Below are 18,147 nucleotides of genomic sequence, written 5' to 3'. Positions count from 1 at the left end.
CTTCTATATGTGGACTGCAGAGAACAGGAAGTGATTAGGTTTCTATTTTAGAAGACAGATGATGGTCGGTGGTCACTTCAGTCCTCACACCTCCATCACTGCTTCTGTCCAAACTGCAGTACCGCTTTATGAACACAGGGTGGCGGCAAAGGCAAATCTTATAAACTGCTGCAGTGCATCCTGATAAAGCTCAACAGCGTCCCTATTGGACAGAAGGGACAATTGACAATACATTTAATAAAGTTTTAATATATTGGAAAAGATGTAATTTTCCAGAGCCAATTCTAAATTTGTTAAAGGAATAATATCACTGTGTAGTTTTATTTTTCTGAAAGCATAACACACAGCTTGTCCCAAGGTTGGCACAAGGAAATATAATATATAGGTCTAACATCCATCCTTTATCATTCACTATATATTTTCTTTGTCGTCAATCTAATGCACGAATGTAGAACGTAATCTACGCCACGACTTGGGATGAAGAATGAACCTTTATTCTGTGTGTGAGCTGTCCATGATGAATATGGTACAAGTTCTGGTTTGTTGTTGCAAATGTTGAATTGATAAATAAAAAATCCAAAATAAATTAAGATTGCATTTGATATCAGCCTCAGTTTATGATTGTGATGTTATGCTCCACACTCTTCTCCCTGTTGCACCTTCATGCACCAATGCTAAGGTTTAGCAGACAGGTCTAAGCTGGCATGTGTTTCTCTGTTTGTGTTGTCAGTAGAATGAGGGAGAAATCGTCTGTAATTATATATACATATATCCATTGACCCATTCACACACATTCATACGGTGCATCTATGTGCAGCACTTTCTCTATCACACATCAGTCTAAACATGTCGGCACAGCTGCTAGGGGCAATTGTGCCCAAGGAATGGGCGAGACTGTCAATACGTCTATGTTGTTTATGGTGCTATGATAAAGTGGGATGTGAAACTATGGAACGACTTCTTTCATCACTTCCTTTTAGCTGAGAGAAAAACATTTGAAAGTTGGAGAAAACTGTGTCCAAATACATCCACCTCAGTACGAGTCTGAAAGTTTATGTGCTTTTCCAATTTTCCTTTTGGATAAACTTCACTTCACCACCTCTGAGATCAGAGTGTGACTGACGTATGATTGTGTCATTAGTTGTCTCCCGTCACTCTCACTCGACCCCCCCCCCCCACATGAACGCACCACCTCCATTGTGTCTGTGACGTGTCAGTGTTTCTCTTTGTGTTACTTCCCTCACGTCTGTTCACTGTGTCTGCGTCATGTGCAGCCTGTGACCCTCGCAGCGTGTGGGGGGGGGGCATGAGATTAGCCTGGAATACATTTCTCCGCACTGATGCATTTCTCTGATTCACCCACACTCTGTTCTCTGTTTTCACAGGATCTTTCATTCACTCTGTTTGTCTGATATATATAAACTACAGCAGTGACAGAAAGGCTTTTACATTATGGATTTTCTTCCTGCATCATGACTGAACACATACTGGTGCAGCTATGTTTCTGTGCTGTAATTTTGTCACTTATCTATAATCGAATCATTTATTTACAATAATAAACGTTATTTCTATAGCAACTTTCAAAACACAGTTACAAGTTGTTTTACAAGGTAAAAATTAAACATTGAAGGCAAACAATAAGAAACAAGAAATAAGCTATTTGAAGATGACACAACATTAGAGCAGAGTTACAGATGAGAAAAGAGTTAAGACAATTAAATTAAACATAAAATGGTTAGATCAGAACTAGGAGAACATCTATAAAAATGTGTCATTGTCTTTATTCTGTGTATTTAAAAAGGTACCTGAGGTATTTCATGACACAGAATCCCTGTAAGCCTCACAGCCTCAGAGCAGCTCTCCTGTCTACATGATAAATGACCATTACTAAGACTTTACATAAGGAGGTGACGGCTAAAAGCAGCATTATTAATCCCAACATACATCATCTGTTGTGTCATTTTCACAGGAGTTGAAAAGTTTGAGAGCCGTAGAAGGAATTGAAACATCTTAAATACATCTTCCTAAGTTTCTGAAGAAGAAGAGTTATATTATCTTATAACTAGTACCACATATTGTGATATTACACCCTCATGTCTAGAGGTTTCTATGGACACGGCAGAGCAGCACTTCCATGTGTGTTGGGCTGCAGGTGGTTCCCATTGAGCCGTCCGTCAGGAGGATCTGCAGAGTAATGTGAGAGAGAAAGTCGGGGGGGATTTCTAACGGTTGGAACGGCTTAGGAGCCACCGCACGCAGAGCTGATTTTAAATCCACTGTCATAACAGTGGGGTGGGGGGGGTCTATCAGGCTGGAGGCCTTCAGCTGCTGGACCCACAGAAAGCTCTATAACCAGAGCCAGGTGTATGACATTGTTCTTCTCACCAACATCTAAAAGATTCCAGAGCCCCCCAACCCCTCCCCAACCTGGATTTAGATATGATCTATGTACAGACCCCCCCCACCCCTCCTCCTCATCCTTACCTGTGTGAGTGTTGAGTGACAGACGGAAGCTTTTCATCACTTATGTTGACCCAAGGAACAAGACTGGTTTCTCTGCTGTTTCTGCTACAGCCAAAATGGGCTGAAAGGGAACTATAATAGTACTAATATATAAAGTAATTGTAAAATAATTTCATTTAATTCAATTAGTTGGATTAGTTCAATACCCCATGTCCTGAACCTCTGGTTGTTTCCAAGTAAAACACACATTTAGCCTGGAGTTGTCCCAAACCTGAAGAAAAACATTGTAGTTTGCCTGTTTATTCTTTGCATTACAGTCTGGATATAATGTACATTCATCTTTAAATGAATCACGGCCAGTTTATAAAAAACTAAAGAAGTCATTCATCCATTTTCTTTCAAATGTGAAAGAAATGACTTTAAATAAAAACAAAAAAAAGGGTAGTGTAGGTTTGCAGATTCCTGTTACACCAGCATGTATGCTTATATAAGTTAAGTGTTCTGTTTTATTTGAGTTCATTAACGTGGCTTCTTCTCTCTTCCACATGTTGTGGAGCCTGCAGCTGGAGCTGGATGTGCTTCACCCGGGTTTCAGCAGCTCAGAGCTGGTGGAGCTGCTGTAACGGGGAGATGAGGTGAACACCACTGAGGACCCTTCATGCCCTGCAGCTTGTTCCACGGAGCAGGTTCACAGAATCATCTGGTTATTAGCTGTCGGGTGAATAAAGCCCGGAAGGACCTCACATCTGGAACATCCCACCTGCCTGTTCTCCTCAGATAACTGAGTAAACACTGACCAAGTTACAGTGTTGGTAGCAGAAACAGACTATAAATAAAGATGGAGGACTTGACTGCTCCCCAAAGTGAAGCCAAATCATCTCAATCACCCCCTGGTGGCTGGCTGCCACATGGGTCATAATTCTGGCTTCCTCCATTTTAGTAGATGGGTTTGGTTTTGTATTTATATAGCACTTTTCTAGTCTTCATGACCACTCAAAGCTCTTTACAGTACAGTTTTACATTCACCCATTCACAGAACAACATTCATACAGTGCATCTATTAGCATCACTTTGTTGTTCTATGAGGGGCAATTCAGGGTTCAGCATCTTGCCCAAGGACACTTCGGCATGCAGATGGGGAAGACTGGGGATCGAACTGCTGACCTTCAGGTTGGAGGACGACCGCTCTACCCCTCAGCCACAGCCGCCCTGATGGGACATGAACCAAAGTAAAAAGTCAAAGAAGACATTAAATACATCTTTCTCGAAGAGGGTTTATGTCATCTTAGGTTGTTCTTATCACACTGTTTGTTCAAATGCTAATTTTTCCAGTAAGTCTGGTTTTATTTAATTATTTGATGATTGACAGCTGAGACGGACTCGTGATTGGTTGCACTCATATGTGGACCTCGATGCCATTGCTCCTTTCCCCGATCACAACTCCAAATGCACAAGATTATTTTACCTTCATTCCTGGATAGTGGGAGGAACTGGAGATTTGTCATCCATCTTTATTTACACTCAATGGCAACATGTAGCAGGTCTGTCATTCAGCTGTGATGACTTTGATCAGCAATGCTCCTAAGTCTACGGATTAATGAAAGTAATCTTCAGATTTGTTTTATATATTCTTATGTTATTTAAGGGAGTTTTTACTCTCCACTGTTACAAAGTGCTTGCTTGTTGTGAGTTTCTCTATAATACTGCATTGTGGGGTCTAAATTTGACCAGAAAATATAAAATAATACATCATGTAGTATAATAGCAGACATTAGTCAAAGCAGCTGTTGGATTTGTGGTAGTTTTTGCTCAGCACACAAGTAATTTCACTTTCTGAGTCTGAATGTGACTGATGTCAGGAGTCCCTCCCGGCTCTAACCTCCTGCACACTTACTTCTTCTGGTTTGTTTGACAACTCGATTTCAAGCTGCAAAGCAAACTGGTGACATTTCAGGGCTGGAATGTGAAACTGGAGTTTCAACGTGATCTCAGCTCATGATAGATAAGCTCCCAGAGACTGAACGCAACTCGGACCTGCTGAGGCCAAACACAGTCGGGTTCAACGTTCTCTCCATGGAAACACTTTACTTTCTCACCAAGTCGGGCAGAAATGTGTTGTACTGAGTTTTGTTCATCGAAACCAAACCAAACAGGAGATGTAGTGTAGAAATGAGTGTGGACATGATCAGAATACTTTTACTGTGTCTTTACAAACTTGCAATGATGCGTTCAGATCGTTCCTAAACTGAACTGGTTCTGCAGCTGAACTGGTTTCGCAACTGAACTGGTTCTGCACTGCTGGCTGAGGTCACGACTCATTGGTCAGTTTGCCGTCGTGCACAGGGGAAGTCACAGAAATTGAAATAACAGTTGCTGAGTGATTCCAATTCATTTGACTTGAAATGTAAGGACTTATATTAAAAAAGAAAAGTAATGGGTTGCATTATGGGAAATGTAGGAATGAGGTGTTGGAAATGTACTTTTACTAGAGTAAAAGATCTGAATATTTCAGCCTCTGCTTTGATTTTGAACATCATGACTCTTGTAAGATCCTGAGGTTTGCGTTTGTTCAATAATAGATGAATAAAATCCACATTCCCACTTTAATGATCTATTATCTACAAGACGAGAAGCCAATATCAATGTAAACACTACTGTGGTTGGTGTCAGGTTGGACCAAGAAGCAGAGTATTAAACAAAAAAGTCTTTCGGAGAGAAACAACAAACAGAGGAATCTCCAAAAATCTAAACTGAAAAACCACTAAGAGAACACCGGGGAAAACACGAGGAACTTACAACAAGGCAGAGGACGGGAGCACAGGAGACAAGGCATACGACAAGCACAGGAGATTACGACAAAGACGACAGGCATTAAGACAGACATTAAGACAACAAACTGACAAGGACAAGGGGAAGCACAGAGACTTATATACACACAGGGAAGGCAGGGGCGATTGAACACAAGTGGAACACATGAGGACTGGTGCAGGCAATCACAGAGACAGGAAGTGAATAAAACACACTAGAAACAGAGCCTACAAAATAAAACAGGAAACAGAACACAGGGAGTGGGCAAACATGCGACACCGAAACAACTCATATACAAACATAAATACAGGGATATACAAGAAACACGAGGTAATAATTAAACAGAAAACACTCTTCACACTTAGAAGACAAAACCATGACAGTCGGTCTGTTGGTAGTAATGGGAATTTGCAGAGCTATGTACTGCACGCTGCTCTATTCAACTCCACTGTGTCCAATGGTCCCACCATGTCCACACATTTCTGTAACAAAACTTTAAAAAATGATTTACAGACTAAGACAGAAGTTGTTTTTATTTGGCGACAACAAGCTTCTTACATTACACGCACACACACACACACACACACACACACACACACACACAGAGACAGAACTTAACAGCGAGTTGCAGTCGATGGACAGAGCAAATGTATATTCCCTACTCATCATCATTTATCATTAAGAAGACATTAGCATTGGCTGGGTGATGATGAATAACTACAAGGATGTGAAGTGAAGTATCAGGTCTTAGTAAATAATACACCTGTTACCTGGTTATTATGTGACCTAACAGTGGCTTTATTCTTTCAAACACAATATATATATATATACACAAACATGTTTCTATATATGCTCCAGTTAGTAGATATGTGTTGGAATTCAGCTAAAATGCCCATTGAGCTGTAAAACATCAGCGTTTTTTAAAAATTTGAATCTGGCTCAACCCAGTGACCACAACATATGTCAACAAGCGACTGAATAATAAACCTGAACAGCTGGTTATTTGTATGCTGCAGCACATTATTATCTATAACACTGCTCCGATGTGGGAGATCGAGCTGAAGAGCTGACATCAGCTTTATTTAGGAAGGAGTTGTCCATGTTTAATATGGATATGGAATATTGTAACAATACATATTTGACAGAAAATAAGTAAAAGCATTATAAGTTCCTTTGGACCTCTGTGTTTGATGCAAAAACATCTACATTATATACCATGACATGATCTAATCAAGATTTATCCACCGTCAGACTTAACCTTAATTGAAATTGGAGAAGATAATAACTTGTGACAAAAGTCTCAGTAAAACACTCCACATCTAAGTCTCATCCGTCTTGAGTCTTAAATACTAAATACATGAAGCAGTGTTGCCAAATGTACGATAATTATCATATTTGTACGATAACTTTGCCCTCTGTACGATGTACGATCAATAATGCATGGTGTACGATTATTTGATCATTTTGTGACACTTAGTATTATCAGTTGTGATCTGGATAGTAAAGTATGGATCACGTCTGTGTTCACGCATCTGTTCTCACGTGAAGTAACTCAGCCAATCAAGCTTGTGATGACGAATGTGACCATCGCGTCGTGACACCTTCGCAAGCTTAACACAAGTCTTTTCTGTCACATGTTTCAAAATAAGAGCCTTGTGCATTGAAAATGATCGTTTCTGTACACTTAAACCTCGACACAGCTTCGAAACGTCCGTATTCAATGCCCCATCCCTACTCAGGCCGAGTAAGATCGTTTTCCTTTTAAGCTTCTGGTTCGATAGTTCAACAATTCCCGATCTGGCAACGCTGACATTAAGTCACACATCATATAGCTTTAACTTCATTTGTTTCTCTTGAATTAAATGTTACTAACTTTTTCCTTAAGTTTGGTTTCTTTGACTGATATGATCCAGGACACATCCCACGTTAAAAGACTTCCAAGGATCTCAAAGATTAAAAGTATGAATTAGCTACAGGAAGCAGGAAGCAGGTCATAAAGTAAATACGAGCTGTGTATTACTGCATTATCACGCTGACAGCTGTTTGCACACTAGAGCTGTAAGGATTCTGAAACTGAAGACTAAACCCGGATACAAACCACGACAATCTAATATCACGATATGGGACAAAGGAACCGCAGTACACCAACACTTAAACACATGTTAATCATTTAACGCTAAGGAAAGCTACAGTGTACGTTTTGTCGTACAACCGCATGTGTCATGTGACAATAGTGGTCCAATCATGATCAATGAGAGAAAAAGTTAGAAAGTGATGTGGGAACATTTTGGTTAACCCCCCCCACTCCAAACTAATTCTGACAGTTGCTACACCTCTAAACTGTGAGTCAGTTCAATGTTAATCAACAGCAACACTAAACATGATGAAGGTATGAAGCCATTGGTCCCAGTCTTGACTGACAGCTGTCCTCGTCACACCGATTTCCTCCTCTTGCCGAAGACGTTGTTGATGAGCTTGACCATGGACTTGGAGCCGCTCGGGCGTCTCCTGCGCTCCTTGGCCTTGCTGCCCAGGCTGGCCTTCTGCACCATCTTGGAGAATATGAGCGCCACCTCCTGGTAGTGCTCAGCCACCGACAGCTCGTGGAACTGGCAGTGAAACTCGGCGGCGAGGCGCTGACCCTCTTCACGTTGCACCTCTCGCATGTGGCACAGGTCCTGTTTGTTGCCCACCAGAAATATGAGCGAGTCTACGTCCCTGCGGGAAGAAGAGAAGCAGAGCAGGGTCACAGGCGTATCTGTGCATCGCTTTTACATTTTGAAATATGGGACACTCTGCTCACAAGTACTGTTTAGATGCACTACTGCACAGATTTCCACTAATCTTTGTTAAAGGATGGGACAAGAAGGAACTCGTTAAACTTTGGGGAACATCCAGATAGAGGGGCAGATTCGGGAAATTCTCAGCTCGTCCCTTTTTAATATTGCTAGTTTGGGCTTTAACCTTGGGCGGAGGTAGTTTTACAGTGATCTTGGTCCACACCTTTTGGCAGATCCCCGGTGCAGCTCTCGGATCAGGTGCACGATGGCTTTGACGGCGAGGAAGGAGGAGCGGTCGCTGATATCGTACACCAAAATGAAACCATCAGCCCAGTGGATCTGGCTCTTTAAAGCAGACTTACCCTCACAGGCCTGAAACAGAGACAAACACAGTTTAATGATATTGAATCAAGTCAATACATACAAAACATGAATGTTACATTTTGTGGTCACAAGAATTTGCGGAAATCCAACTGTTGTCCGAGTAAATATAAATACTTTAAAGGGGGTTTAGAGTTTGTGGTTGTGAGGGGACTTTCAATTTTGCCTTGATATCTAACTCAGATGAATGGACCGGAGACTGGACAGTGGTTCAGCTGAGGACGGCCACATGCATGACTGGCTCTGCAAACTAAGATGGATGATACTGACGGGGTTTTGCTTTATGTTTCAATCGCACAATTGGAATGACTGCAGCGAGAGGACTTGGCCGCACAGCTCCAAGTGCCCCCTGTAGGTTCTTATCTATCATGACAGAGGCGTCCGATCAGCCTGAAACTACATTCTGTAGCATGACAACACCTTCAAACATACAGCCGGAATTATATGGAGGCCATGAGAGTCAAAACACAACAACAATTCACCAATCCTCTCAATTCTATACCACTATCCAGGACTCTACCACTGTGCCACCTCACCTCTTTATTCAAGAGTGTGGTCTTTTTCAGTTTTAGAGAAGGATTTAATGATTTCATGATTGATTTTTGTAATGCTCGCACTCAAGTAGACCCTGTTTGTGCTTAGATTTGCTCAGCTTGAGCTCGAATTGTGCGCTTGCACTCAGATATTTTGTTGCTTGGACAGATGTTCTGCGCTCCAGCTTCAGCTCTTGTCCTCAAGTTACTTCTGTGTGCGCGTGACACATCTGCTTTTGGATTTCTCCTCTGGTCTTCGATCTTGTTTTCTCCTGTGCTTGGATTTGTTTGTGCAAAAAGACCTCATAAATAATACTCGATAACAATCCTGAGACTCTGTTCCTCCATGAACTCACCTGAGAGCAGGGGTCATAGAGCTCCAGGTGAACCTGCCTCCCTTCCACAGACAGACACTTCCTGTACACGCACTCTGTGGAAGACAATCACAGAATAAAAGAGTGTAATGTAAGCTTACTTTTTAATACTTGGTGTTTTAATTGGATGATGCACTTTTGGATGAAAAATAATCCTTCGCAAACAATCACACGCTTTTGTATATTTTGTCTGTATTTGTAGATCACGAACCATGCGTGTGTCACCAACAGTGAAACTAATGTCTCTTTATTGCTATGCACTGTATCTGTGAAACCCTTCATTGTGTGACAGCCTGTTTGTACAGAGTTTATGACCCTTTGCTAAGAAGTGGTGAGGCTCAAAAAACACTGGCTGAAGCCCTCCACCTTCTTAATGGCAAAGTGCATTATCGAATAAACTGTGGAGCCAAATCAACAACACTGATGTGTGCTCTCAGTTGAATGTAGATAGTTTAATCAGGCCAGAAAGTTTCACGTGTAATCATGTAACTGAGGCCAGAGGTAAACACAGTCTCCGAAGCAGCCACTCTCGGCTCTGCTGATCTGATCTGGACCGAAGACAAAACGGTGACACACTCAGAGGGGAACACGCTCACATGAAACCAGATTACTCTGAGGAAAACAAAAGGCATATTGAGCCTCTATCTAAGAACAGTGTTGAGTCACTTTCTGTGCAGGCCACATGACCTTTCATGGAGCGTGGCTCCTCAGAGCAGACGGTGGCAGATTCAAAAATATGATGAAATGAATGGATCAGACAGTTTTAGGGCTCTGTTCTGAAAACTGAGCTGCAGTTAGAAGTCAAGCAGGAACAATCTGATACAAGAATGAATAGAGTGCTGCTCATTGTGGAGACTGTTGGGTTTCTCTATCATGTTTAAGGTCTTGACCTTCTATGTAAAGTGTCTTGATATAAAGCAGGACATGCATCATTCACGGATCGACTTGGAAAAAGTAGATGTAGTAAGCAAGTAAAAAGGTAACTTTTTGCACATTACTATTAACCAGGACTAGTCTTTGTATAAACTTCATGTTTTGCACATGAAAAATACAATTGCCTGTCGAGTTAATTTAATTTGGCATGTTATGCTGTGCAGCAAACTGTTCCAACTCTAGGATTTCCATCTGGATCCCCACGTTGACATGTGTCCTGACATGGTTAGAATAGTTACTGTACATTTAAAATGATCATTTTGGACATTTTTAAAGAAATATTTTCATCGAGAATCATTCAAAGGTTATTCTATACAACTTTAAACTTGCCTATACATAACTACAGTAGAAGACTTGGAGACCAAAAAGTCAAATGAAATTAAATATGTTCACAATATATCCAAGTCTTCTCCCTGTACATTTACCTATTTATTACATTTTCTTTTTTTATTGAATCATTTTGGACAAAAAGGACAAGTAATTAGTATTAGTATTTAAACACAGATAATTCATGAATTAGTTTATTACCTGAGGAAGATGCGTACTCGCCAATAAAACGCCTGGTGAGGAACCGGACGATGAGAGCTGCAGACAGATATAGACAAACAGGTACAGACAGACAAACAGAGACAGACAGGTACAGACAGGCAGGTGGACAGGCAAACAGTTAGAGACAGAAAGACAAGTTCAGATGGACAGACAGGTCCAGACAGACACACAGACAGGTACATGGAGACAGACATGTACAGACAGTTAGTCAGGTGAGGTCCATTAAATGAAACAAACTTGTCTGACTTATGTTCAGTAACATGTGTCCCAGCTGTCCTACCTGATTTGCCAACACCTTCACCGCCCAGCACTGCAATCTTCATCTCAGTCATGTTGGCTGTGGAAACCAGTTCAGTGTCCGGAGCAGTGATCTCCCTCAGATGTCATCACTCTGAGGAGCCGAGGAGGTAAAGAGCCACAGAGCTGATGAGCTGCAGGGGAAGAGCTGCTGGAGTCTGCTGCATGCTGGCCAGTGGGCGGCCCCTCAATTAGCTGCACGACCCTCCTCCTCCTCCTCCTCCTCCTCCTCCTCCCAGTGTCAGAATCAGACTGTAGGATAGACTGAGTCAACAGTTTGTTGAATTCTGGTTTAAGTCAGTAAATCATAATGAGAAATATGCAGCCATAGAAGCTGCAAACCCCCTATACAAGTCAAATCCCTGTATTAAAAACTCATCATTATATGATATTTATAATCATAATAATTAACTTATTATTAACTTTTTATATAACTTAAAAATAGGTTAAGAGCTTTGGTGACATAAAAACAGTAAAACATGGTGCAAATACAAGTTTACACAGTTAATGCAAGAGAATAATGGGTGAGATGTCTAATTCAGAGGCCTTTTATAAGCACTGAGGTAAAGCTTGTCTGATAAAGGAAGGTCATTTCGAGCCAGCGACAGCTCGACCACCCTCTGTCTTGTCCCGGGTACACAGAGCGACAGCCGCTTAGCAGATTGAAGAGCAGGGGAATAAGGGATGAGGAACTAGGGCCACTAAGTAATTTATAAACCAAGCATATGATGTTAAAATCAATTCTAAAAACCGCAGGTGTCTCTTGCACTATTCCGGTTTGCACTACTCTCATCCAATCCAACGTGTACCTTATGACTGCATACCATGTCGTACTGTGTACTTTGTTCTGAGTACTTATTATGTTGCGTACTTATATGTTCTGTCCAACAATAAAGTTGACTTTGATTTGACTTTCACTCTATAATGAGCATTTTACTCACATACTGCTGGAGGTGGAACTAGTTTAACTAGACTGACGAGTTCATGAGATGGTTGATGGAGCTGCATGGAAAGTATAGAGGGAAAATGTTATCCTGTTTTAAACGGTTCAGTGGACAATAGACACAACACAAAAGTAATGGGACTTTCCAACTTTCTTTGAAATTCTGACAAACAGGCTAATCATCTGCTCAGTGAATTACAGATTATATTTACAGATAATACAGCACCACTGACTCCCAGCTCCTTGCTTTGTGTGGACCTGCCCATTACCTACTTCCTCAGGTCTTTGTTCCAATATGTGAGGTCAGGGCTGAGGGTAAGCACCTGACACAAACTAAAGAGAAGGTCTCTGATTCTTTCTTTTTTTGCATTTGACTTATTTAGTGAAATATTCAGGTAAAAATTGAATTTACCAACATGAAGGTCAAATTGCTGTTTTATTATTTTGTTGGTCAAAAAAAAAAGTCAAATTAGATCACGGGGATGAACTCTTGACTATCTCAGTGAAAAGTGAAATGATCGCAAATTTTCTCATTGTCCATACATTTTGAAATGTTCTTTGTATAATCACAGTCTCAAGAAAATGATTCTTTAAATTTTGGGTGACCCTTGACCTTTCCTCTGGTACCACTGTCACTTCAGATTTAATGCGTTCAAGATGGGGACATACAAGAAGGTTGATGTATACATCTACTGATACACTTGGACACATCATCACTGATAGTAACTAACTAAGACGAGCCGACCAGGAGTGATTAGTTCTCAGTCCGTATCTGAAGTTGTTTTCAGACACGTCCTGCAGAGGAACTCCAGAGGCTCCAACTCGGACATTTGCGATCACACATGCACCTCAGCTGGAGAAACTCCAGAGGATCTCCAAAACTTCTGAACTTTCTTTGAAGTTCTTCTGACTAGTCTTCCTCATCCTGCTGATGCCCAGGAGCCTGCATGATTTGCACAGTGACTTATCTGCAAAGCCCCTGTCCCCACTTCAATGGGCATGCACTATGCACGCCGCCCCTTTACCTTCAGCACGTGGTTACGGCACAGGCAAGTGCATCCCTCCCTGAATGCTTCAGGGCAGCTGCTAAGAAGAGGAGTTCCTCTTCCTCTGCACAAGGGACAATGTAGTGCTTCAGCTTCACCGCAGCCATAGAGGTTGGATGGGCTGCACAACACTTCACTTGTACATAACGCGTCTAACTAGAAAGTAGTAGTTAGTTGTAATTTAGGTTTTTGTCAGGTCTGGTAGGTTCCCTTGCAAGTCCACATCTGACCCCATCTTTTCTCCTCAAGTCTATCACAGGGCTTCTGAAGTAACAAGTGTTGATTCACAATATTTCAAATTGATCATTTCCTGTGAAGTGGGTCCAGATGGGAAAAAGAGTCCCATGGATATAACATGTGCAGGTATGGCAGTTAAATAACTGCAGACTTCTGAGGCCCACAGACCCACTGGCATTCCTCTTTTTACATAACGCGCTGATAAGCTGCATGTTTCCATTAGCTGTAAACACTGTGGATGACGGGACCAGCTGAGCTGCCAGTTATACTTTCCTCTGGATCAACGTCGTTCTGCAGAAATGCTGGAGATGGAAGAGAGGATTTCCTGAGGGATTTACTTCCCTCTGCACCACCTGGGGCACAGGCTCCTTCAGGGGGTCCACTAAGTTCAGAGGAAATTCTGCTGGGGCCTTATCTGTAGTTTCTCCAGAAAGGTATAATCATTGAATGTCAGCCTCCAGTCGTGCACAGTTTCGCTGTTTGGAATCAAAGATTAAATCTTGTATGAAAAGAAAACAGTGTGAATCTTAAAAACTGGTCAGGATGAGGTCGGATATGTACGTAGACATCCACAGCATAATGCACTGGACACATCTATTTCATTTGAGTATTTGTCATCATTTGTATGAAATTTGTTGTTGCAAACAGATTGTGAATTGTGATTGTAAAGAGTATGTTAATGGTTATCTCTATAAACCAATAAGAAAAAACTGGCATTAACAAAACGAACATTTTGACATATAAAGCAAATTAAAGCACTTAATGAGTTAAAAAAATGTTTATTATTTTAATTTTTTTATCAATAGGTAAGTGACACTTCTAACAGAGCAAGGCAACATGGGCAGTTGAGTCTGTTATGAATTATAATGTCAGCATTTCAATCTGTGATTTAGTAAATATCTTCAAAATGAAGGGTGATGTTTTTGTTGTCATGCAGAGTATTTTAAAATGATTTTCCAAGATGGCCAGGAGAGTGGAGGGGAAATAATTTGCATGTTCAGATGCATGTCTTCATCATGTTTCTGTGGTTAACCTGTGTTTCACTGCAGCGCCTCATTGCAAACAGCAATCATTGCTTTGAAAAACGCAACCACAACAGCAGACTCACCAAAAATAATTTATCTAGCTTTCTTACTATAATCCTGTTGGCAAGGGGGAGTTGTGGGAGATTAAAGTCAGAGCCAACAACATTTACTGTACCAATATGTGTCTTAAAAACTCCAGAGATTCTCTGGAGGTCCTCCAGACTTTCTCCGTCTGGCCCCCTTGTATATATTATGCAGAAAATCCGAAGGAGCTGCTGTGAGAACACAGCAGGAGAACACAAAACAGACGCAAAAATGTAAAAACAAATAGAATCCAATTAGTCAGGATGAAAAAGCAGTGCCACGCACATAGAAGACACCGAAGAAGGTGTTATGAGGGTTTCTGGTGATAACGGCCGATGCCGGTGTCGATGTACTATAAAAACAAAAACATGTGAGGATGATGTGAGCTTCTCACAGAGTCTATACACTTCTGAGTGTCATCAGCATAACAAATCAAAAATATATATCAAAACATGGAGTTAAAAGACTTCACAGTAGCATGTAAATAGAAAATAAAATCGGACCGAAAACAGACCCTTGAGGCACTCCATGAATAGGACTACTTAATGAGGCGGTAAGGGTAGATGGATGGGTAAATATATACTTTTACACAGGAGACCTCTGTTTGTTTCTCCTTTCAAAACCCACAGTCACTGGTGTGTTAACAATATCTGCTCTTCAACCTAAGATGCAGGTTTATTACTGTAACCATGACGACAGATTGTCTTACATTCGGAAAGCACTTACTTTGATGACGATCATTTCCTAAACCTATCCAAGTTGTTTTTGTGCCCAAATCCAAGAGCCTTAACCACACATTTATTATTGTAACCATGACAATGTAGGTCTGGTATGGCTGCAACAACAGGGGAGCCTTTTCTGGGAGACACTTCAATGGGATGAGACCGAGGGTGGGAATAGGTGGGAGAACTGTTAAAAACATGAAACAAAGTATTCTAAAAATAAGTTGGATGAAAGAAGATTTCATCCAGTGCCCACTCAGCAACATGTACCAGCACCAACAACTTATCTGCTAACTTCATGGTGACATCATCCTAGTCAACTGTGAGAGTCTCAGCAAACCAAAGGGGCTGTCTGGACTCTAAACGTCCTAAATGTATATGAATACAAACCAATAGTACATTGGCTAAGAGTAGGCAGCCTGGACCTTTATCCAGTAGCTAGGACAAGTGTGATTGTGACTGTGACAAGTGTGATTGTGACTGACTCTGAGGGAGGCCGACATGGAAGATTACATTATCACCGTCATGTTTACTGACTATTATGCATCTTATCACATAATGTAAATCAGCAGCAACCTGACATAAATAATTTGAGCTTGAAACAGGCTACAGCAGATATGAAAAGCACTTTGACAGTTTGTCAGAGGAATGAGCTCTGTTCAGTGTCAGAGACGTTTGAGGGGGCAGATCCCCCCCCCAAGACGTCTGCTGCTCATCATCCCTTTTCAGGATAAGTGGCTGTTTAGTTTGTAGTTTTTAATATTTATAGAAGGTTTTGAAATAACCTTTGCTGTGTCATTTCACTGAACGGGAGCATGTAGGCAGGGTGGAGATATGCGTCTATATCTGCCGAGGGACGGCAGTATGACCGGTCTCTCCCACATAGATTATCACAGCACAGATGTTGCTTCTGCAGGACGGGTGATGGATTATTTTAACACCGGCCTCCTCCACTCTCTGCTGGAGCTGTTATTTTCACAGGCGTTTGGCAGAAATGCATGATTGTTTGAAACTCTGGTGCCTTTAAGAGTTCTACTCTTTTGAATATTTCATCACTAGCTTTTGTCAATTCGTTTTCCACAATCCAGTTGTTGATTGTTTCTGTTTCAACATGTTGTTTGGCTCAGACAGGATTGTATTCTTGTCCACACAGGCTATTAATAACATCGCTGCACCTCCTCCACCTGTGTCGGGTTCTACCCATCATGTGTCCACCACCGGACATCATCTCCAGAGCCAGATGGAGCAAATAGGCAGTGTGGCTTCTGTAGAGGAAAAATATGACGAACACAGCGACAGAAGAGACAAGTCGGGCTGACGACACGAGCGCTCTCCGTTTGTGCCGAGTGCCACTCGGAAATAAAGACGTCCATTAAGGGGAAATGTCAGATGATTATTTTCACCCGCATGCTCCTTTCACATGTGGAAACAGAGAGCTCATTACTTCTTTCATTTGCAGGAGGAGGTCGCCATTTATGGAACACATTTATCTTCCTCAGAAAAAGGACATTAATAGGTGGGACACACAAAAACAGTCGAGGATCTGTCGTGACTGTATCAGGGAGTGTGCTCCTCCATAAGACGTCAGTGCCCTGTATTCTTTTCTGGAAGCATAACTCCACAAAACAAACCTGCCCAGAGCCTGGACAAATACTGTGTGTTCATCTCATCTTTCAATACTTTTCACTTTACTAGAGTAGAACAATGATCAAATTCTGAAAAAAAAATAGACTAATAAAGGAACAAAAGTGTTATGATGTGGTCTAGCTGCTCAATTTTGAATTGAAAATCCTTTACATTTTAACATTGATAAATTCTTAAGATTAGACAGAGGAAATAAATGAGCAAAATTTGACCAGTAAATTCAAAAGGGGGAATTTCTTGTTCAATAGAATGGATCCTCCAATGTATAATTCTCACAACTTTCCCAGGGAATAATGTATGGATCTGTTCAGCTTGATTGAATTTAAGGGAACTCTACTACATTCCAGTTAGTATTGATTAAAAAATGGGATTTCTTTACGTCACTGTCAGGTTTGGTTAAGCTGATGCAGAGTTTAAACAAAAGGTGTCGTTTTAATAGGAAAATGTCCAGAGAAAAAACAACAAACAGAGCAATCTCACAAAAAAGTCTAAACTGAAAAACACAGAGGACATGGGGGAAGCTAACAAGAGACGAGAAGAAGCAGGGGACGCGAGCACAGGAGATGAAACATAACGACAGGGATAAGACAGACATTAAGACAACGAACCAACAAGGACAAAGGGAAGCACAGAGACTTATATACACACAGGGACGGCAGGGGCGATTGAACACAGGTGGAACACATGAGGACTGGTGCAGGCAATCACAGAGACAGGAAGTGAAGAAAGAAAACACACTGGGAGCAGAAACTACAAAATAAAACAGGAAACAGAACACAGGGAGTGGGCAAACATGACACACAGACACGACTCATAAACAAACATAAACACAGGGACAAACATGAAACACGAGGCGGTAATAATAATTAAACTGAAAACACTCAATCACACTAGGAAGACAAAACCATGACAGTCACAATTCCTGTCTGACCTGCATATCTGATATTCTCATGAGGTCTTAGTTCATCTGGTGATTCCCAGGGTTGAACGTAAAAATGGTGGAAGTCTGGGTTTTTAAGATCCTTGCAAAGGGAGCACTTCACCACATGTGCTCCAACACTAACTTGTTTAAAGTCAAATCAAACAAACAATCAAATTCCATTTGTATAACTCATTCACAAATCACAATTTGTATTAAAGGGCTTAAACAGGGTGCAACATCTTCTGCCCTCCACCCTCAGCAAGGATTAGGAGAAACCTCAAAAAGAATCCTCAGAGAGCCACATGGGAGGATCCCAGGACGGACAATAGATGCTGCGAGTAACTGAACAAAACGACAACATTTACAACACTGATGAGAAAAACCAGCATCTAACCCAAATGAAGAG

At 41.3% G+C, this 18,147-nt stretch overlaps 1 protein-coding gene across 1 annotated transcript; it reads right to left on the bottom strand.

Annotated features, from left to right (window-relative positions):
- Window positions 1-7,586: 7,586 nt before the first annotated feature.
- Window positions 7,587-11,153, bottom strand: rergla (RERG/RAS-like a). The gene is made up of 5 exons (XM_035147650.2): window positions 11,102-11,153; window positions 10,801-10,857; window positions 9,322-9,395; window positions 8,275-8,423; window positions 7,587-7,989 (listed from the first exon to the last, which is right to left on the bottom strand). Exons 1-5 carry the CDS (start codon window positions 11,151-11,153, stop codon window positions 7,704-7,706), a joined length of 618 nt encoding a protein of 205 aa, XP_035003541.1. The 3' UTR covers window positions 7,587-7,703.
- Window positions 11,154-18,147: the final 6,994 nt, after the last annotated feature.

The sequence above is a fragment of the Hippoglossus stenolepis genome, chromosome 22, assembly GCF_022539355.2.
Source record: "Hippoglossus stenolepis isolate QCI-W04-F060 chromosome 22, HSTE1.2, whole genome shotgun sequence".
Classification (NCBI taxonomy): domain Eukaryota; kingdom Metazoa; phylum Chordata; class Actinopteri; order Pleuronectiformes; family Pleuronectidae; genus Hippoglossus; species Hippoglossus stenolepis.
This window is presented reverse-complemented; position numbering and strand designations above follow the sequence as displayed.